Here is a 23,580-nt window from a genome sequence, read left to right as displayed (position 1 = left end):
AATAGAAGAAATTAAGAATGAAATAACCAGCTTAGGTAGTAGAGTTGACCAGATGGAGGAAAGAATCAGTGACATCGAAGATAGAAACCTGGAAATTACACAGATGGAAGAAGAAAGAGTCTTGAGACTTCAAAGAAATGAAAGAACTCTACAAGAACTTTCTGGCTCCATCAGAAAGAGCAATATAAGAATAATGGGCATACCAGAAGGAGAAGAAAGAGAGAAGGGAACAGAGAATATATTCAAACAAATTGTCGATGAGAGCTTCCCAAACTTGTGGACAGAACTGGACCCTCGAATCCAAGAAGCAAATAGAACACCTAGTTACCTCAATCCCAACAGGCCTTCTCCAAGGCACATTGTATTGAAACTGTCTAAAATCAACGACAAAGAAAGAATCCTCAAGGCAGCCAGGGAAAAGAAGACGGTAACTTACAAAGGAAAGCCCATTAGATTATCATCAGATTTTTCAGCAGAAACTCTACAAGCCAGGAGACAGTGGAACCAAATATTCAAACTACTGGGAGAAATTATGAGCCAAGAATAGTCTATCCAGCAAAGATATCCTTTAGATATGAAGGAGGAATAAAGACCTTTCCAGACATACAGAAACTGAGGGAATTTTCTAACACATGACATGCACTACAAGAAATACTGAAGGATTTCTCTGAAGATTAGTGATATTGAGCATACTTTCATGTCTATTGGCCATTTGTATGTCCTCTTTAGAGAAATGACTGTTCAGGTCCTCTGCCCATTTTTTAAATTGGATTGTTTTTTTGTTGATGAGTTGTACGTGTTCCTTATATATTTTATATTTTGGATACTAGCCCCTTATCAGAGGCATTGTTTGCCAAACAATAAACTTAAAAAATAAATGGGACTGTGAACTGAATCCACTTAAAGTGAATCTTGCTTTTTTCAATGTTTAAGACAAATCTTTAACGCTTCCCTGCACAGCTTTGCCAGTGAACTTCAGGTAAATAATCAGACCCTCTCAAGCCTGAGGAAAGATATGTTGTCACTCCTTTTGTAGTGCTTGCCTTCCTGTATTAAAACCGCATCTCAAATTATAAAGTAGGATAAAAAAATTTTAAATGATTTTTAAATACTGAGGGTTCTAGTTTTTAACCTATTTATGTTGTTTCCCACATTAAAATCAGAATCATATAAAAAGGATTCTGATCTTAGTTTGTGCAAAACTTCGTACAACTAATGATTTACAAAAGAAATCTTTGTCAAGGCCAATCGTGGTGCTTGCTATACATGCTTACAAGTTGAGGGTCACTTCCTCAGCCAGGTGACCATGCTTAGCATTGTCAGTGATCATTCATGTTGCCAGCACTACTGGTAGGATGAGAATGCTTTTTGTTTGTCTCTTTATACCTATGTGGTCTTCCTACCAAAGAAACCTGTAATTCCAGTGCAATCATTTAAAAAGAAAGAAAAAGATATCTGGGGCCGCCCCAGTAGCTCAGGTGGTTGGAGCTCCGTGCTCCTAACGCAGAAGGCTGCCAGTTAGATTCCCACATGGGCCAGTGACAGATGGCTCAGTTGGTTGGAGCGCATCCTCTCAACCACAAGGTTGCCGGTTCAACTCCTCGACTACCCGCAAGGAATGGTGGGCTGTGCCCCCTGCAACTAAGATTGAGCATAGCACCTTGAGCTGAGCTGCCGGATGGCTCAGTTGGTTGGAGCGCATCCTCTCAACCACAAGGTTGCCGGTTCAACTCCTGCAAGGGATGGTGGGCTGTGCCCCCTGCAACTAGCAACGGCAACTGGACCTGGAGCTGTCTGCGCCCTCCACAACTAAGACTGAAAGGACAACCTGACTTGGAAAAGTCCCGAAAGTACACACTGTTTCCCCAATAAACTCCTGGTCCCCTTCCCCAATAAAGTTTTAAAGTAATAATAAAAAAAAATATATCAAAACCCAAACTGAGACATACTCCGCATAATACTTGACAAGTATACTGACTAAATGTCAAGGTAATCAAATACATGGAAGGCATGAGCAAATGTCACAGACCAGTGGAAGCTAAGGAGACATGACAATTAAGTGTAATGTGGTATACTGGATGAAATCTTGGAATACAAAAACACTAGAGAAAAACGGGAAAAACCCGAAAAATGTTTAGTTAATAATATATCAATGTTAGTTAAGACAAATCAGTGTATCAATGTAATTTAAAACGTTAATAAGGGGAACTGTGTGATGAATTACTGTTGTAACTATTGTTTAAATCTACAACTATTCCAAACAAAATCAAAATAAAAAATATTTAAGTACTCCAACGTTAGATCATTTCCTTTCAATTCCTGTAAACCAACAATTTTCTGAAAAATCAAGCATGTAGAGATGCCTTTTGACTCTCATTTCCTTTTTGGTTGTGCAACAAGCTCTCGTGTATCAACGTGTCAAGACACTGAGGAGAGGCAAACACATGCTCTTAGCTGCTGGAACTCTGCAGCCAGGACTGCTGGCCCAGTCTGTGCTGCCCCAGCCCTGGAGATGCCATGACACAGCCTTCATCCAGCTTTGGGCTTACTCCTGGCTCTTTTCGTTGGCAGGGAAGCCACTAATTACTGGTAAGTCAGTGTAAAAGAAATACCTGTTCTCCACTTAGTGTTAACAATTATACCATCGTTTTCCCTCACACCATATCAACACAAGATGGCGAATAGAAAACTTACTCAGGCAATCAACTGACCTGAGTCTTTTCCACATGCTCTATCAGGTCATACTAGCAGAAAGCAACATGCCCAGGGTTCAGAGTTTTTAGTGGTCCAGGTTTTAAAAAGGAGAATTTCAGTTACTTCTCAGTGCTGACCAAACCATGTAGCCTGAAATGATGACAGACTGACAAAGTATTTCCTTGGTTAAAGAAATATTGTTTCCCCAAAATGTGTTTTTCAGTATCAAAGTGATGCTTCTGACATGAAAGTAGGCCTGATTTTATTCCATTTTAAAACCTGCTATCCAAGATAAAAGGGTAAAAATTAAGTAGTTTGCAATGCTGCAGTGTGAGCAAGCACCATGGGGTTGGGAAAAGATCATAGACAGACAGGATGCTCAGGCTTCATGCATACAAGAGGGCTAAGAAGACTTGCTTTTTAATTACTCCATGTGAAACAAATGATAAATGGCATAAAATGAAGGCCAAAAAGAACATGTAGGAATTACCATCCACTACACCCCTCCCTCCCACACACACACACTCACACTCTCACATAAGAATCATTGAGAAATCTCATGGATCAACAAGGTCCTAGAAAAATGGGGCCAGACTAATATTTAGATATGGCAGGCAGGCCAAAGTCTAACAGCATCTAGCTGACGGAAGCCAAAACTTACAATCACTCAAAAAAGGAAAGTGACCAGGTCCAAAGCATTTTTGGCTACTGCCTCCTACTAGAAGCAGTAATGAAATCTGTTACATCCTCATACCGATGTACCACATAGCTCACACACTATCACAAACATTTATTGTTGTCCACAGAGTTCACGTTATTCTTCCATCTTTAAAACTTCACATTCCACAGTGTTTGTGCATAGGTAAATATTTTCCTCTATGTTTTCTATAAAACTTAGTATTACACATAAATCACAAGTTTCAGTACATCAGTTCTAGGTGAAGAATTTATCATCAATTTTTAAACTGATACATTTCTTCAGGGAAAAAATATCTAATGCAAACTCAGTACATACTCAAAAATTATAATTATCAAAATACAATATTTCAGTCTAATCTTATTTCATCTTTAAGGAAGTTTGCTTGGTGGTAAAGGCTTTGGTGTTTTTCCCTGAGATTTGTGATTTTTTTTTTTAATTAAAGTTTATTGGGGTGACAATTGTTAGTAAAGTTACATAGATTTCAGGTGTAAAATTATGTAATACATCATCTATATCTTCCATTGTGTGTTCATCACCCATACACAGTTCTCTTCCCATTACCATATATTTGACCCTGTTTAGCTTCTTCTACAACCCACTAACCCTCTGGTAACCACTGAACTATTGTCTACGTCTATGAGTTTCTGTTTCTTTATTTGTCTTGTTCTTTTGTTGTTTTCACTTATACCACATATCAGTGAAATCATGTGGTTCTCTACTTTTTCTGACTTATTTCGCTTAGCATTATAATCTCAAGATCCATCCATGCTGTCACAATTGGTACTATTTCATCTTTTCTCATGGCAGAATAGTATTCCATTGTGTACATATACCACAACTTCTTTACCCATTCATCCATCGAAGGAAACTTTGGCTGGTTTTTAATGAAGTTGTCTGATTATTCAGGGCATTTGACAGAAGTCCTCTTCTTCATGTGTAGTCTGAGACGTAGAATGATAGGCTGAGTTCTGACAGGTCTTCTGACATTTAATTATATTTATAGCATTTCATCGCACTCTAACATAGTTGCCTAAACTATATGCATTTAACCAAGACAGAAATCTGTAGGAGCTCAACAGAGTACAAACTTAATTCTTGCTTAAACATAGAAACAAACAAAAACCTGGTGAAGATCTGTTAGTGGGGAATTCTCTTTCACCCACATATTCAGACTCTAGCTTCTTTAAGCTCATGTTCTATGTTCAATACACAGCACCCAAGTCTTACATGGAATTTTCTCCATTCCAGTATAACATAGAAAGCAACAATATAAGGTGACTTCTCAAGGCCAGATTTAAATGGAATAGCACCATAATCCATGAGCAAACCCACCTGGACAGGAAGATTTAAACAAGCTATGTACCTAGCACAAAAAGAATAAAGGAAAAAATCTGCCAGTCTATGTACCATGAGCTTTTCCACTGTGCTATGAGTTCCTTTGGGACATCTTACGTTCGTTCCATACAAGGATTTTCTCTCTGCTGTGCATTCTGTTGTGATGTGCTCTAAGAGCTACCTTTTGGACAAAAGTTTTCCACATTCATTCATTCATAGGGTTTCTCCCGTGTGAATTCTCTGATGTGCATTCAGGTTTGTCCTACGGGAGAAAGTTTTCCCACATTCATTACATTCATAGGGTTTCTCCCCTGTGTGAATTCTCTGATGTCTTCTAAGACGTGAATTGTGGGCAAAAGTTTTCCCACATTCATTACATTCACAGGGTTTCTCCCCTGTGTGAATACTCTGATGTACATACAGGCTTGCCCTTCTGGAGAAAGTTTTCCCACATTCATTACATTCATAGGGTTTCTCCCCTGTGTGAATTCTCTGATGTATTCTAAGACATGAAATGTCAGCAAAAGTTTTCCCACATTCATTACATTCATAGGGTTTCTCCCCTGTGTGAATTCTCTGGTGTACCTTTAGGGTTGAATTAGCAGAAAAAGTTTTTCCACATTCATGACATCCATAAATTTTCCCCCCTGTGTGAATTCTCTGATGTACACACAAGGTTGTCATTTGGGAGAAAGTTTTCCCACAGTCTTTACATTCATAGGGTTTCTCCCCTGTGTGAATTCTCTGATGTACACACAGGGTTGTCCTTCCGGAGAAAGCTTTCCCACATACATTACATTCATAGGGTTTCTCCCCTGTGTGAATTCTCTGATGTGTTCTAAGGCCTGAATTTTGGGCAAAAGTTTTCCCACATTCACTACATTCATAGGGTTTCTCGCCTGTGTGAATTCTCTGATGTCTTCTAAGACGTGAATTTTGGGTAAAAGTTTTCCCACATTCATTACATTCATAGGGTTTCTCCCCTGTGTGAATTCTCTGATGTACACAGAGGGTTGTCCTATGGGAGAAAGTTTTCCCACAGTCTTTACATTCATAGGGTTTCTCCCCTGTGTGAATTCTCTGATGTCTTCTAAGACGTGAATTTTGGGTAAAAGTTTTCCCACATTCATTACATTCATAGGGTTTCTCCCCTGTGTGAATTCTCTGATGTACACAGAGGGCTGTCCTTTCGGAGAAAGATTTCCCACATACATTACATTCATAGGGTTTCTCCCCTGTGTGAATTCTCTGATGTCTTCTAAGACGTGAATTTTGGGTAAAAGTTTTCCCACATTGATTACATTCATAGGGTTTCTCCCCTGTGTGAATTCTCTGATGTGTTCTAAGGCCTGAATTGCAGGCAAAAGTTTTCCCACATTCACTACATTCATAGGGTTTCTCGCCTGTGTGAATTCTCTGATGTATTCTAAGACGTGAAATGTGGGCAAAAGTTTTCCCACATTCATTACATTCATAGGGTTTCTTCCCTGTGTGAATTCTCTGGTGTACACACAGGGTTGTCCTTTGGGAGAAAGTTTTCCCACAGTCTTTACATTCATAGGGTTTGTCACAGGATCTTCCACATTCATTAATATCACAGCATTTCTCTGTTGTGCCAGCTCTCATTGGGTTAAATACAGTTGCTTTATCACAGTTTTTCCAAAATTCATCATTGTGACAGGATTCCTCTTCTGTTAGACATTTCTGAGCTGTAACACAGACAACAGTCTCATCATGTAAAACTTTTCCAAGTTCATTATGTTCAAAAGGCTGTTCCACAGTTTGAAATTTCTGATGACATTCCTTACACCTGACAGCGTTCACATTTTTATTATATTTGTAAGTTTGCTCGCCAATAAGAGTTCTCTCATGTTTAATATCAAGCTGCAACTTTTCATATACATTCATGTAATCAGCCTTTTTTCTTGAACAGTTTCTACCACTAACAATCAATTCAGAAACAACTGGCAAATTCGTTCTACATGAGTCAGGGTTACAGGGCATTTTTCTTGAAAAATCTGGAGTTTTATCCAGATTAATTGGTTTTCTTATAACTTTCTGCCCTTCTTTACTCAATGTTTTGTTGTTACTGATTATTACTTGCCACAGAGCTTTCTCTTGTTTTTCCGGGTTCTCCGTAACGTGGACATCAACTTTGTAATGTTCTAAAATGACAAAAATGGAAAATATTGCATGAATCTTACATTTCTTACTGAGAGGAGCTTACAGCCACATGCCTTATCATGTATTGTATGGTTTCTAGTCATGTTTCTAAAATTAATAATTCATGCACACAGAGAAAAAGGCATACAGTCAGTATTTCTGTGTGTGTGTGTCTCTCTATCCCCCTTCATCCATGTCATTTAAAACAAAGAAACAAACATACAAACGTAGCCGTTATTTCCAGTCCTGACCAACATGGAGCAGCCCAACTTTACCCAGGTCCTCCCTCTTTCAATTGGAAATCCCTGAAAAAAAAATTAACAAACAAATGAAGATGCTACAAAATAAAAGATGGACTCTTGGACTTAAGAAATGACAGAAAAAAATGCCAAACTTTTCTTTTTACTTCCCATATATCTTATATGGGGTGCTCAAGTGCTGGGGAAGCCTGTGATCAAAGCCAAAGAGACACAGAGACAAAAGAGCTCCAAGAAAATATTGTATCTCCTAGCCAAAGATCTCAGAAAATGGTGGTCTAAAAGAATAGAAAAACTTTTTGACAATACTCGCCACACTCAAGCTCTGCCCTCCCCCACCCCCAAAAAACAGAAAAAAAGAAACACTCTTCTCTGTGGTTCTACCACAGATATAAAGAATTTCTATACACTTTGTATATAAAGGATTTGTATACAGTTAAATTTCATTGCCAAACCAAGAACTCATAGGAAAGATCATGAAGAATCCTGAGAAATTTCCATGCAAAAGACATTCTGGTAGTTGGCCCCAGAAGACACTGCCAAAATTTCACCTGGAAACATATTCCTATCTACTTTATTAAATCTGCATGGGAAGAACAAATTTGTTCGTTTATGACACTCACGGACAATTCACAGGAGAACAAAAGAAGGAAACAAAACAGCCAGGAAAAAGAAAAGAGGCAGGAAGTCATGGTAGGCCCCATATTACAGCTAGAAGAGATGAAGCAGCACTTGTAAAAACCATATCCTCAAAACCCAGAAACAATACATTAAAAAGGAGCTGAATTCACATTATTCTCAAATGCACATAAAGCATTCATAGACAGACCACAGTCTGCACTGTAACACAAACCTTTACAACTATAAAGATAAATCATGTACTGTGATCTCAAGCCACAGAAAAATTATAGTAAAAATCAGTAACACCAAGTTATCTGGAAAAATACAAAACTAATTCAATATTCATACAGTTCCTATGAAACCATGGATCAAAGCGTATGTCTCACAGAACCTTAAGATATTTTGGGGGGCACTGTGTCACAGAAATGGCGGCATGAGGAGTGCTACTTGAAATCTCCTCTGGAAGATACAACAAAATGGACGGCTATAATTCAACAAAAGTTTCTGTGCGCAGCACACAGGCACATCTGAGAGACCCACAAATTGAATCATCTAAAGGAGAGCAAATTATGTGTATAGCGGAGGATGGAAGGGCGAAGTGCTAGAATGTGGACCACAGGTCGCAGGATGCAGACCGGAGCTTGCTGCAGCCTCAGGAGAGAAAATAATTTGAGCTGCAACTGAACCCCCTATACACACAGTCCTCACTGAGGGATCAGCATAATACGGCTGAATCCAGCATATGCAGCAGAGAACTCAGAGCAAAGACTGACTACTCATACAGAAGGGTGAGAAAGGTGGTTTAAGCCCTCACTGCCAGGCAGAAAACAGAAAACAAAGACACGGAGCCTGACCACCTCCTGCCCACCTTTCCAAAGTTTGCCTCACCCCCACCCTCCCAGTATTAGAAGCAGGCTACAGAAGAAACAGTAGAAGTGTCAGATTAAAGAACAGAATATCTACAATCCTGAGAACTGCAGTCACGCAGGTAAAGATTCACAGCGCAACTAATTCTGCGGAAAGGGAAGGAACTGTAGGGGCAAGAAAACTGTAGGTGAGTAGTCGCCACTGTTCAGAGCCACAAGAGAATCAACCACCTCTCACAACCTACCCCACCCCCACCTTACTGGGCGGATCACGGGAGGGGCGGATCACGGGAGGGGCAACCAGAGCCACTGAAACACACAGGCTTTGCATCTGGCTGCAGGGGGAGCACTGCGAATTCAGAAGCTCAGAACTGTATCACCTTCTACATTCCCTGATGGAGGCGGTGCCCTGAGATCTCGTGACCTACTCACAGGGAAGCCCACCTTCCAGGGAACCCCACATTATGTGAGAAGCCAGAATAGTGCAAGACAAAATATAACACTACAACATGAGAGAAAATAAAGGCTGTGGACAGACGGAAAATAAAACATTCTACCAACACCTACTGGAAAGCACAAGAAAAACCTCTTTATATCAATGTACTGCAGATCCACTCCTGCAGATGCCCAGGAAGAGAAATAATAATTAATTAATTACTATGAACAACCAAGGTAACAAGGCAGCTCAGAAATAAAATGAAGAATCTGCAGAAAATGCACTCAGAGACATGGAAATTTGTGACTTAAATGACAGAGAATTCAAGATTGCAGTTCTAAATAAACAACAAGATGCGAGGAAACACAGACAGGTAGTTTAATGAACTCAGAAACACAATCAAAGAACAAAATGAACATTACCTCAAAGAGATTAAAAATTTTTAAAAGAACCAAATAGAAATTCTGGAGATGAAGAACTCAATAAAAGAAATAAGAATGAAATAGCCAGCTTAGATAAGAGAGCTGACTAGTTGGAGGAAAGAATTAGTGACACCGAAGATAGATATCTGGAACTGATGGAAGAGAGAGACTTCAATAAAAAAAAATAAAAAAATAAAAAATGAAAGACCTCTACAAGAACTTTCTGACTCCCTCAGAAAGAGCAACATAAGAATAACGGGGATAGCAGAAGGAGAAGAAAGGGAGAAGGGAACAGAAAGTATATTCAAAAAAACAGTCGACAAGAACATCCCAAACTTTTGGAAAGCACTGGATCCTCAAATCCAAGAAGCAAATAGAACATCTAATTACCTCAATCCCAACAGGCCTTCTCCAAGGCACACTGTGTTAAAGCTGTCAAAAATTAATGACAAAGAAAGAATTCTCAAGGCAGCCAAGGAAAGAAGATGGTAACCTACAAAGAAAGCCCATTAGATTATCATCAGATTTTTCAGCAGAAACTCTACAAAGCAGGAGGGAGTGGAACGAAATATTCAAACTATTGAAAGAGAGAAATTATGACCCAAGAATAATATATCCAGCAAAGATGTCTTTTAGATATGAAGAAGAGATAAAGACATCTCCTGACATACAGAAGCTGCAGAAATTTCCAATACATGACCTGCATTACAGAAAATACTGAAGGAGGCTACTTCTCCTGAAATAAAAAATAAAGAATACAAAACCATGAGTAGTATTATGAAAAGACAGAAAGAAGTAGAAAACGGCAACCCCTACACAAAATACAGCACTACATATACACTTAAACATAAATGGTAAAGAAGGAACATTTAAAAAAAGGAATAAGAATAAAAGACAACTTGCTACTGCAACACAGAAATCAACTCATAGCATAAGTAGGGATAACTTGTGACAACAAAAACATAAAAGGGGAGAGAGTAAAGGTCTGAACCTACAAAGGAGAATGGAGATAAAAAGCATGCTGCAGAAAAAGGACTAATGTAAATATGAAACTTGCTTTCATGTAAATTTAATGGTAACCACTCAAAAATTAAAAAGTCCAGAACTGAAACATGTAACATAAAAACAGAAGAAAACAGAGGGAAAAATCATAGAATATCACACACTGAAATACCAGACAGTAACGAAAAAGCAAAGAAACAATGGAGACACCCACCCATCCGAAAACAAAAGATAGAATGACAGGAAATCCTCACATACCAATAATCACCCTAAAGGTAAACGGACTGCACTCACCAATAAATAGGCACAGAGTAGCAGATTGGAATAAAAAACAAAACCCATCCATATACTGCCTCTAAGAGATGCATCTTAGCAACAAGGACAAAGATAGACTCAAAATGAAAGGGTGGGAATTGACAGCGCAAGCAAATGGTAACCAGACAAAAGCAGGTGTACCACTCTTATATCCGACAGTCATCAATATTTATGCCCCCAATCAGGGAGCACTAAAATATACAAGGCAACTACTAACAGAACTAAAGGGAGAAATTGACCAAAACACAATTATAGTAGGGGACCTAAATACATCATTGACAGCTATAGATAGATCATCCAAACAGAAAACAAAGAAAGAAATATCAGTCCAAATGACACACTAGATGAAATGGACATAATTGACAAGTATAGAGCACTTCATCAAAGAACATCAGACTATGCATTCTTTTCTAGTGTACACAGAACATTCTCAAGGATAGACCACATATTGGGACATAAAACTAGCCTCAGGAATTTTAAGAAGGTTGAAATCATACCAAGCATATTCTCTGACCACAAGGTTTGAAACTGGACATCAACTGCAAAAAGAAAGCAGGAAAAACCACAAACATGGAGATTTAACAACATGCTTTTAAAGAACGACACGGTCAAAGAAGAGAGATAAAAAGATACATGGAAACAAATGAGAAAGAAAATACATCCTATCAAAATTATTGAGATGCACCTTTACCTGGAGGGACAGATCTTAGTGAAGTTGGGGAAAGAGTCTTAAGAAGAGTCCATCAGAGAATGGTTATGGCCACAGTGGCCTCTTTGGACTAAGACTTATCTGTAGCATTCTTATTCTTTTGGTATCAGATTTTGTGTATTGGGGCAGGGGAGGGGGACATCAGGAGACAAGGACAGCCCCTGACTCTCTGGAGTTGATGTTAGATAAGTGCTTAAAAAAAAAAAAAAAAAAGAAAAGGAAAAAAAAGCCCTAGCAGTGCCATGTATTGGAAAAGCAATCAGATGTTTGTGTGCAAAATAGAAGAAAAGGACGTGCTGGAGCTGGCAATTCCCTTTGAGAAGGTGACCAAGCCAACGCCTTGCCAGACCAGCTGAATTGCAGTTTACTTGAAATGTGACCTGTTTCGAATCCTAAACGAGGTTCAGAAATCACCTATAATGGCCTCATCTTCAGACGTGGCTTTTCTTTTTTTTTTCATTACGGAGTAGTGTTAGTCAGTAATCATTGCCTCCCTTCTGCACAAGCTCACTTAACCTGGGGCATGGAGACTGTAATTTGGGAGATGAAGCCTCCAGCGTAAGGCAGCCTTGGGTACATGTGAGTCGTGCTTTTGTACTATCTGCCGAGGTGATCAGTGGTGGTCCGGGAGAGTAAGTTGGGAGGTTCAAGAGGCTGTCTGATGGGACCAAACAGAGATGAGATTTCTTGTACCCCACCACCCGGGGATGCTTCCCTGCCCTAAGGCATGCCTTCTGATGCAGGGAGGTCCACACTACAGTGGGCACACAGTAAAAGCGAGAAACATGGCTTCCAGATGGCCCTAGAGGACCCAGAGTGGCCAGAAGGGCTATTTTACTTCAAGTTCCCAAAGAAGCAAATCCCAGGGTACTCAAGTCACAATGTTCGTCGAGTAGATGGGGGAAACTGACAAGCTCTCACATCACTCTGGAGGCAGGACGTTATGCAGGGTCTCAGCTCCCACTCCCTGCATATGATCACAGGAAAGGGTGAGGCCAAAAAGGAACACCAACGGAGCCATGGATAGGGGAGTCATACCACTAATTCTCACTGGTGGCTGGGTTGGAGACACAGGAAGCAGGAACCACACGATCCACAATCTGCCATCAACTTCTCGGCCAACCAACCAACCCCAGCTGCTAGCTGCAATCTGCCGTCCACTTCCCTGCCTGCCAACCAACAAACCAAGCAACCAGTGTAGCCACGGAAGTTATATCAGTGGCTAATTGGCTAACCGGTTATAGCCGATGGACATCTACTACCCAAGCCAGCACCTTTACACGTGAGGTCAAGAGCCTGGAAACTGCTCTCTGGGACTCTGTCCCCATACAGGACTTGTGGTATCTTGAGTTCTTAAGTTTGAATATCATCTGGAGCCTGTTTATGCGACTCAGGGGGACCTGCACCAGGGACCGCTGACTTTGCTCCGAAGCTGAGCAGGGAACACCCAGCTAACGGGGAGCTTTACTGCTTAAACTCCCGATGTGTCTGTGAGGAAGCGGCCTCTATGAGCTGGGTACCGCAGAGGGAGTGCACCCGAGGGTCTTGGCAGAGGGCCAGGGTACTCCGGCTTTGGACCAAATCTTACCAGGTGCTGCCAGAAGGAGAAGGAGGGAGGCCAAGAGTCTGAAAGGCAAAGGTGTGGGCTGCTCAGGTTTGCACCCCCACCTTCCCACTAGAATTTTTGTAATAGAAGGCAAAAAATGCCCAGAGAGCCTGCACTTTCATTTAAGAACAAAACTCTAGCAAAGACTTGGAAACACTTCAGTAATGTGCATTGTTACTTCAAAACATTTTGACCGAGGTTGGGTTAGTTTGTTAAATGGCATAAATGAAATTCAGCTGGATATTTGCCATTACTCGATAGGATTATTGAGCTAGATAAAAATAATCCTTTAGTAGCTTAAATGTTGACTTACTGAGCAATAAGTGCCAATTTACAACTTAAAGAAACGAGCTCTAATTGCTGCAAGTTTATGAAAGAGCTGCTGGCTTCCTTAATCTGAAGGATTTTCTTTCAAATTGTCATTTGAATCAAACACCGAGCTTCTTAAATCCTGCTGTAATTAGCTTTCAAGTATACTATTAAACCTCTTCAACTTTCAGGACATCCAATTTAAAAAGCCCTCTTTAAAAAATACATGTATGTGTGGCTTTTTAAATTTAGGTTATTAAAGAAATCAGGTTTCTTCACCCTACCCCCCCCAAAAAAAAAACATGGGGTCGCAGTGAAAGCAGTAATAAGAGGGAAATTTATATCACTACAGGTCTATCTCAAGAAAGTAGAAAAATCCCAGACACACAACCTAACGTTACACCTTAAAAAACTAGAAAAACAACAAATGGAACCCAAAGTCAGCAGAAGGAAAGAAATATTAAAAACCAAAGCAGAACTAAATGAAATAGAGAATGAAAAGACAATACAAAAAAATTAATGGAAGAAAGAGCTGGTTCTTTGAAAAGATTAATAAAATTGACAAACCGTTGGTTACACTAAGATAAAACCAGACACAAATAAAATCAGAAATGAAAGCAGAGAAGTTACCACGGATGTCACAAGAAATACGAAGGCTAATCCAAGAATACTTTGAAGGACTATTTGCCACCAAATTCAATAATAATAGAAGAAACGGACAACTTCTTAGAAACATATAGTCTCCCTAGACTGAATCATGAAGAACTGTAAACTCTAAACAAACCAATCAATAGTAAAGAAATTGAATCAGTTATCCAAAACCTTACGAAAGCAAAATCCCAGGCAGGACCAGATGGCTTCACTAGTGAATTCTACCAAACATTCGAAGAGGATCTACACCTGTCCTCCTCAAACTCTTCCCAAAAAATGAAGAAGAGGCAATATCTCCTAACTCATTTTATGAGGCCAACATTACCCTGATACCAAAACCTAGTAAGGAAAGCACTAAAAAAGTAAACTACAGATCAATATCTCTGATGAATACAGATGAAAAAATGCTAAACAAAACTCTAGCAAATCGCATACAACAATGCATTAAAAAGTATATATATCATGATGAAGTGGGTGGGGTTCACCCCAGGGACACAAAGATAGTTGAACATAAAGAAATTGATCAATGTGATACACCAAAAAACAAACTAAAAGATAAAAATCATATGATTAAATCAACAGACGCAGAAAAAGCATTTGACAAGAGACAATATTAATTTATATTTGAACAATAAAATTGGTATAGAAGAAAATACCTTCACATAATAAAGGCCATATATGACAAACCCTCAGCTAATATCATAGTTTATGGTATAAAACTTAAGCCCTTCACTCTACGTTCAGGAACAAGACAGGGTTGTCACCTATCACCACAGTTATTCAACACAGTATTGGAAATCCCAGCCAAAGCAATCAGGCAAGAGAAATAAATAAAGGCATCCAAATTGGGAATGAAAAAGTTTAATTGTCACTTTTTACAGATGACATGATGCTTAACATAGAAAGCCCTAAGAATTCCACCAAAAAAGCTATTAGAAAAATAAACAAATACAGTAAAGTTGTTGGCTAGAAAATCAATGTACAAAAAATCCTTTGCTTTCCTATATATTAAGAGTGAAATCTCAGAAAAAATTTTTTTTTAAAATTCCCTTTCCAATTGCAACAACAAAGAAAAAAATAGCCAGGAATAAACTTAAGAAATGATGTAAAAGACCTACGCACTGAAAATTATAAGACTTTTTTTTTTTTTTAATTGGGGAAGGGGTACAGGACTTTATTGCGGAACAGTGTGTACTTCCAGGACTTTTTTCCAAGTGACGTTGTTGTCATTTTAGTCCTAGTTGTGGAAGGTGCCGTTCAGCTTCAAGTTGTTGTCCTTTCAGTCTTAGTTGTGGAGGGCGCAGCTCAGCTCCAGGTCCAGTTGCCGTTGCTAGTTGCAGGGGGCGCAGCCCACCATCCCTTGCGGGAGTCAAGGAATCAAACTGGCAAACTTGTGGTTGAGAGCCCGCGCTCCAACCAACGGAGCCATTGGGGAGGCATCTCAGCTCAAGGTGCCATGTTCAATTTTAGTTGCAGGGGACAGAGCCCACCATCCCTTGCAGGATTCGAGGAATTGAACTGGCAACCTTGTGGTTGAGAGCCCACTGGCCCATGTGGGAATGGAACCGGCAGCCTTTGGAGTTAGGAGCATGGAGCTCTAACTGACTGAGCCACCGGGCCGGCCCATATAAGACATTTTTAAAGAAAGTAAAGAAGACAGAAAAAAATGGAAAGACATTATGTGTTCATGTACTGGAAGAATCAACACAGTTAAAATGGCCTTATTACTCAAAGCAATATACAGATTTAAAGCAGTCACTATCAAAATCCCAATGGCATTTTTTAAAAAAAAGAAAAAGTCAGCAGATTTCTATGGAACCGCAAAAGACCATAAATAGCCAAAACAATCCTAAGAAAAAACAAAAATACTGGAGGTATCACACACCCTGGCTTCAGCTTGTCCTACAGGGCAACAATAATCAAAACAGCATGGTATTGGCAGAAAAACGGACACATAGACCAATGGAATAGAACTGAGAACCCAGAAATAAAACCACATAAATATGGACAGATAATTTTCGACGAAGGAGACAAAAACATACAACAGAGAAAAGAAAACCTCTTCAATAAATGGTGTTGGGAAAATTGGAAAGCCACGTGAAAAGAATGAAACTAGACTGCTATCTGTCACTATTTACCAAAATTAACACAAAATTGATCAAAGACCTAAACATAAGACCTGAAACAATAAACAGCATAGAAGAAAGCATAGGTACTAAACTTATGGACCCTGGGTTCAAAGAGGATTTTATGAATTTGACTTCAAAGGAAAGGGAAGTAAAAACTAAAATAAATGAATGGGACTATATCAAACTACAAAGCTCCTGCACAGCAAAATAAACCAAAGGCATAACAAAGAGGCAACCAACCAATGGGAGAAGATATTTGCAAACAATGCCTCTGATAAGAGGCAAATATCCCAAAATACAAGGAAACTCATACAACTAAACAAAAATACAAAAAAGGCAAACAATCCAATTGAAAAAATTGGCTGAGGACCTGAATAGACATTTCTCCAAAGACGACAAACAGATGGCCAATAGACATATGAAAACATGCTCAATATCACTAATCATCAGAGAAATGCAAATCAAAACCACAATGAGATATCACCTCACCCCAGTCAGAATGGCTATCATCAACAAGACAAACAATAACAAATGTTGGAGAGGCTGTGGAGAAAAAGGAACCCTCATACACTGTTGGTGGGAATGCAGACTGGTGCAGCCGTTATGGAAGGCAGTGTGGAGGTTTCTCAAAGAATTACAAATAGAATTGCCATATGACCCAGCAATCCCTCTTCTGGGTATCTACCCAAAAAATCTGAAAACATTTAGAGATAAAGACACGTGTGCTCCAATGTTCATTGCAGCTTTGTTTACGGTGGCCAAGACATGGAAACAACCAAAATGTCCTTCGATAGATGAATGGATAAAGAAGTTGTGGTATATATACACAATGGAATACTATTCAAGGTAAGAAAAGATGATATAGGAACATTTGTGACAACATGGATGGATCTTGAGAGAGTAATGCTGAGCGAAACAAGTCAGACAGAAAAAGCAGAGAACCATGTGATTTCACCGATATGTGGTATATAAACCAAGAACAACAAAAGAACAAGACAAACAAATGAGAAACAGAAACTCATAGACACAGACAATAGTTTAGTGGTTGCCAGAGGGTAACGGGGGCGGGGGGTGGGGGGTGGGAGATGAGGGTAAGGGGGATCGAATATATGGTGATGGAAAGAGAACTGACTCTGGGTGGTGAACACACAATGGGATTTATAGATGATGTAATACAGAATTGTACACCTGAAATCTATGTAATTTTACTAACAATTGTCACCCCAATAAATTTAATTAAAAAAAAAAAAAAAAGTATCACTTCACAGCTGTTACAATGGTTTTCATTAACAAGACAAATAATAACAAGTGTTGGAGAGGCTATGCAGAAAAAGGAACCCTCATACACAGTTGGTGGGAATGAAGATAGCTTTCCCATTAGAAATAAAAGACCTCCAACTAGTTCCTAAGCTCCCACTTAAGAAAATATACAAAGAGAAGGTAAATCAAAAGAAAATAACGATTAGAGAATAAAATTGAAAACAGAGATGAATTAAGCAAACCAAAGCTTACTCCTTTGAAAAGGTTTTTTTTTAATGATAAAAACCAACACAGAAAGAAATGAGAAAACACATGATCAGTATCAGAAATAAAAGAAGAGGGGATATAACTCCTGACACAACAAACATTAAAGAGAAAATAAAGAATATTAAGAGAAACTCTCGTGCCATAAGTTTGACAATATAGATGAAATGGACACAGTTCCTAAAAACAAAAACCTACCAACATATCTCAGGCAGAAAAAATAACCCAAAGAGAATTGATAAAGAAATTGAGTATGTGGTCAAAATTATGCAGTTCAAAGGCAGCTCCAGGACTATATGGTGTTAACTAGTGAATTCTACCAAACATTTAAAGAAATAATGCCAATTTTACAAACTCTCTATGAGAACATTCAAGATGTGGTAATATTTCCTAAATCATTTTATAAGCCCAGTATTACCCTCATTTCAAAACCAAAGAAACAGAATCCAAGGGAAAAAAACAAAACAAAAAATCCCTACAGACAATATCCTTCATGATATAAATGTAAAAATACTGAAAAACAGTAGCCTAAACAACACGGCAACATATAAAAATAAATAAATCAGTATGAAGTGGGATTTATCCCAAGAATGCAAACTGTTGCAATATTCAAAAGTTAATCCATCATATAAATAACGGAAAGAATTAAACCCACACAATCATATATATTAAGATAACAAAACATGGCACTAAATTCAAAATCCAATCATTAACCTAATAAAAGAAATCTACGGGGGCCGGCTGGTGGCTCAGGCTGTTGGAGCTCCATGCTCCTAACTCGGAAAGCTGCCGGTTCGATTCCCACAAGGGCAAGCAGGCTCTCAACCACAAGGTTGCTGGTTCAACTCCTTGGCTCCACAAGGGATGGTGGGGAGCGCCCCCTGCAAGTAAGATTGAACATGGCACCTTGAGCTGCGCTGCTGCTGAGCTCTGGGATGGCTCAGTTGGTTGGAGCAGGTACTCTCAATCACAAGGGTGCTGGATGGATTCCCCTAAGAGATGGTGGGCTGTGCCCCCTGCAACTAGCAAGGGCAACTGGACCTGGAGCTGAGCTGCGCCCTCCACAACTAAGATTGAAAGGACAACACCTTGACTTGGAAAAGGTCCTGGAAGGGCACACTGTTCCCCAATAAAGTCCTGTTCCCTTCCCCAATAAAATCTTAAAAAAAAAAAAAAAGAAATCCAAAATAAGCTTATAGCTAACATCACACTTAAAAGTGAGAGACTGACTGCCTCAACCCTAAGACTGGGAAAACAGGATGTTCACGCTCAGCACTTCTACTTAAGAGTGTGATGGAAGTTCCACCAATGCAACATGACAAGAACAAAAATGAAAGATGCAGAGTAAGTCTAAACAGAAAAATTCCAAAAGCATCTTTTAAAAAAGCCCCTTGAACTAATAAGTGTTTTCAGCAAAGGCAAAATACAAAGCCAACATACAGAAGCCAATAACATACAAATATGACCAATTGGAATTTGAAATCAGATAAACAAATAATTTACCATAACACACAACATGCACACACAAGCATTCTCTCTCTCTCTCTCTCTCTCTCTCTCTCTCTCACACACACACACACACACACAATCTTGGTATCTCCATGTTGAAAACTACTGATGAAAAAAATAATGAAAGAAATCAAGGAAATCTTAAATAAATGGAGAAGTATTTGTTATTTAGGGATTGTAAGGCCATATATTATTAAGATGTCAATTCTCTTTCATTTGATCTATAGATGCAATGCAATCCCAGCTGAAAGGCCAGGATGCTTTTTGGAAATATCGAGAAGCTCATTTTAAAATTGATGCAGAAGAAAGTTGGTGGATTCATACTATCTTTTCAAGAATTAATTAATTAGTTACTGTAATGTAGGTAATGTGCTCTTGGCATAAGGATATGTAGATGAATAAAGAATAGAGATTCCATAAAAATGTACAATCTAAGACACACAGTCTTATACATTATATATTTGTATACAAATATATACATAGGCAGAAATATATAAATATTCCCATCTGTTTTCGAAGATCTTGCAAATGCTGTTCAATGAAAAATGATAATCTTTTCAACATATGGTGTACAATAACTGGATTCCCTCTTCAAAAATTTATACTTGACATATACCTCATACTTTCGATAAAAATGAACACCAAATATCACAAAAGATAAAATGTGAAATTTAAAAATTTCTAGACAAAAATATAGGAATAATCTGTGTTCCTTTGAGTGCTGATGTTTCTAGACGGGACAACAAAACCATGGTTCTCAGAAAAAATTAAAGAATTGGACTTTATCAAAATTGATGTTCAGTTTTAGCCAGCCTCCTCTGAAACCACGCCAACAAAAATGGGGTGCAGCTTCACTACTGCCAAGTGAGGAGAGAAGTCCAGGTTCCCCACTAAACCTCTGTTGACACCCTGGGAGTTGGAGAAGATGCCACTTTAACACTGGGCAGGGGTGAGATCAGGCCCCCACAGGCCTCCTACTGGCACCCAGTGTTTCTTCACGTGCCAATGTCCCTAAATCCCTGCTCTTCTTTCCATCTTTCAGAATCTTACCATATACATTAGGTTGGTGCAAAAATAACTGCGGTTTTCGCAATTGAAAATAATTGTAAAAACCGTAATTACTTTTGCACCAGCCTAATACACACACACACACACACACACACACACACATAAATGTTTAGATGTACTGTGTGTACAAATACACATTTAACTGAAGTTAGTGGGTGAAGTAGGAAGGAAATATATTTACTCCATGTTTCCCTTGCTTAAATCTTTTTATACCTTATTAATTCCTTCCCTAAGCACAGTCATGAACACGTTTTCCTTGTCATCATATAGAATATTTCTAGTTTTGCTTTGAAATCGGGTCAGTAAGCCACCTGAATCCAATGTTTTGGTTTTGATCCAGAACGTTACCTCAGAATTCTTTCCCTACTGCTCTGTGGGGCTAGTGCCATGTGTCAAAGACCAATTGTCTATGAAGCACGTTTTTTTCTTGAGTTTTTTCAGTTTCTCCAATTTATTAAATTATCCCACCCACAGCTGCACACTACTTACTTAGAGCTTTACATAAATCCTTGAAATCTGGCAGAGCAAGTTCACTCTATTTTACGATGGGATTGTTTGACATTGCATTAAATCTTTACAAATATATCCCCACTTGAATTTTTATATAAAGTGCTTCTTTTGTCTTTGTTGGGGTTATCTAAATTTCACCCATCTTATTGTTCTTTATTCTCAGAGCATTCTACAATTTCTATGTTTTCTAGTTTATTAATTTCACTTTTAAATTCTTCTGCTTTCATTAGTATACTTTTGTTATTGTTCTGACTTTATTAATATAAATACGACACTGCAAATTTATCTCTTCACTTATTTAGCTATATCTTAAGGTTTCTAATACACATATTTATTTTTATTTTATACATGTCATGCAATTTTGGAATTGATTTCTTTTGTTATACATTGTTTAAGAAACAATTATTTACATTTCCATGTTGAAAGTCTTTGTTTACTCATTTTATCATTAGTTACTAGATTTATGAAACTAGGTTCAGAGAATATTGTCGTGATTCTAATTTGTTGGGTTTACTGTTTTTTAGCTTAAAACTATATTTATACAATCTTATTATTCCATGGGAATTTGAAAGGCTTGTTCTTTGATTTCAGCATACACATATACAAATGTTTCACTTTAATACAAATATCATTCATAGCCTCTATAGACATAAATGTTTAATATCCACATTATTTCTTATTTTATCAGATGAGGTACAGCAGGTCCTCAAGTAACTTCCTTTCATTAAACATCATTTCGTGACAACACTGATGACAACAAAAACACTGATTCCCAGCCAGGGCCAGTGTCGGCGCTGAGTGGCCCCTTCTCCCCATGTCTGTGTGGGGTTTCTCTGGGTACTCTCGCTTCCTCTCACATCCCAAGATGTGTATCTTATGTGAAGTGGCGTGTTTACGCTACCCCCAGTCTGACTGAGAGTGGTGTGTGTGATGCTCCCTACGATGGAATGGCGTCCTGTCCACGGTGGGTTCCAACCTTCAGTCCTGAGCTGCCGGGATAGGATCCAGCCACCTTTCCAAGCAGGTTGGAAAATCATCTTTAATCTTTCTTAAATCTATGTATAGCTCTCATTTCATGAATGATTAATATTAGAAGTGTTTTGGATCTTTATGTAGAAGTTTGATGTTTTTGATCTAGGCACTTAACCATTGTTTATATTCATTAGCCTATGAATAGGTGGTTTCATTATAGGTCATTTCACTTAAATAGTTTTTAAGAACCTATCGACATCATTAACAGAAGACTTACTGTCTATTACGATCTCCTAATTCAAGTGAATTTTAAGTTCTTAGAAATTCATTACTTTGCGTTTTATGATCGTTGATATTATATAGTTTGATGCAGTCTTTCAAATGTTTACAGGTTCACGTTAACCTGTGCTATTGGGATAGAAGGTCTTTTAAGTTAATGAATATATTGTGGAAATTCAAACCTGAATGATAACACAACACTAAACCCTAAATTATTTTACTTTTAGTGATTTAATAACTTTACTATTCTTTTATTACAATCTTTCTAAGATACTTATTTGGGGATATCCTTTTTAGTCAATAACCATGAACCAATCATTTCTATTTAGTGACTGTGAAATGTGCTTGATCTAAGTTAGTCTATCTTTATCACCCTGTTTAAATGGCTTCACAACAAAGTTTCAGTAAGAAAACTTATTTAAGATGATTTTACTTTTTGTTTGAAAAATTATATTGAAAATATAACTTTTGAAATTCCTGGAATTCTTTTATTAGTTTAAACCAGGTGTCCAAACTTTTTTCAACGGTTTTCACCAAGGGCCATATGTGGTAAAATACACAAACAGCCGGGCCACTCAATCGAGGTGAAGTATGCATTGCCTCACCTGGTTTATTTAAGTAAACTAAATATATTTTTGGAATTTGCTGCGGGCCAATTAACAGTGGATTGCTAGCCGCAGTTGGCCCGCGGGCCACAGTTTGCACACCCCTGGTTTAAACTAATGACAATAAGCACAAGAAAAGATGAGTAACATCATTAGTGATCGGAAAATTGTTATGGACTAAATTGTGTCTTCCCCAAGCACTTATTTTGAAGCCCTAGCCCCCAATGCAACTGTATTTGGAGATGAGACATTTAGGGAGGTAATGAAGGCTATGTGAGGTAATACAGATGGGTCCCCAATTCTATAGAACCGGAGTCCTTATAAAAACAGGAAGAGTCATCAGAGCTCTTTCTCTGTCCATGCGTGCACAGGGGAAAGGCCATCTGAGGACATGGTGAGACAGGACGAGAGACCTCACCAGAGATCAATCATGCTGATCCCCTGATCTTGGACTTTCAGCCTCCAGAGCTGTGAGAAATAAATTTCTGTTATTTAAGCCACCCAGGCTATGGTATTGTGTTATGCCAGCCCAGCTGACTAACACAGAAATGCAAATCAACACCTCAGTGATACAGCCTCTCACATCCACTACTATGGCTAAAATCGAAATGTAAGATAATAAGTGCTGCCGAAGATGTGGAGGAATCGGAACCCTCACAGGCTGTCGTAGGAACGTAAAATGGTACAGGTGAGGAAAACAGTCTGGCAATTCCACAGTTAACACAGAACCCAGCAATTCCAGTCCTAGCGAGGAACTCAAGGGAAACAAAAGCATATGGCCACGCAAAAAGTATGTAAATGAATCATATCAGCTTTACTCAATAATAGCCAAAAGGTGGAATCCCAAGTGTCCAATGACTGATGAATAAACAAACAAATGTGGTATATCCACATAATG

At 38.6% G+C, this 23,580-nt stretch overlaps 1 protein-coding gene across 3 annotated transcripts in view; it reads right to left on the bottom strand.

Moving 5' to 3' along the window:
- Positions 1–2,939: 2,939 nt before the first annotated feature.
- LOC109438111 (uncharacterized) overlaps positions 2,940–23,580 on the bottom strand; it is a 30,711-nt gene continuing 10,070 nt past the window's right edge. For 2 of the 3 annotated variants that reach the window (XM_074334862.1, XM_074334859.1), the window contains one exon: positions 2,940–6,894. In XM_074334862.1, the coding sequence (XP_074190963.1) occupies positions 4,943–6,894 (1,952 nt within the window). In that variant the 3' untranslated portion in view covers positions 2,940–4,942. The remainder of the gene's footprint in view (positions 6,895–23,580) is intronic. The other variant, XM_074334867.1, reaches the window with a different exon arrangement.

Source organism: Rhinolophus sinicus, linkage group LG01, assembly GCF_036562045.2.
Source record: "Rhinolophus sinicus isolate RSC01 linkage group LG01, ASM3656204v1, whole genome shotgun sequence".
Taxonomy (NCBI): domain Eukaryota; kingdom Metazoa; phylum Chordata; class Mammalia; order Chiroptera; family Rhinolophidae; genus Rhinolophus; species Rhinolophus sinicus.
Note: the sequence above shows the minus strand (reverse complement) of the source record. Positions and strands in the feature narration are given on the sequence as shown.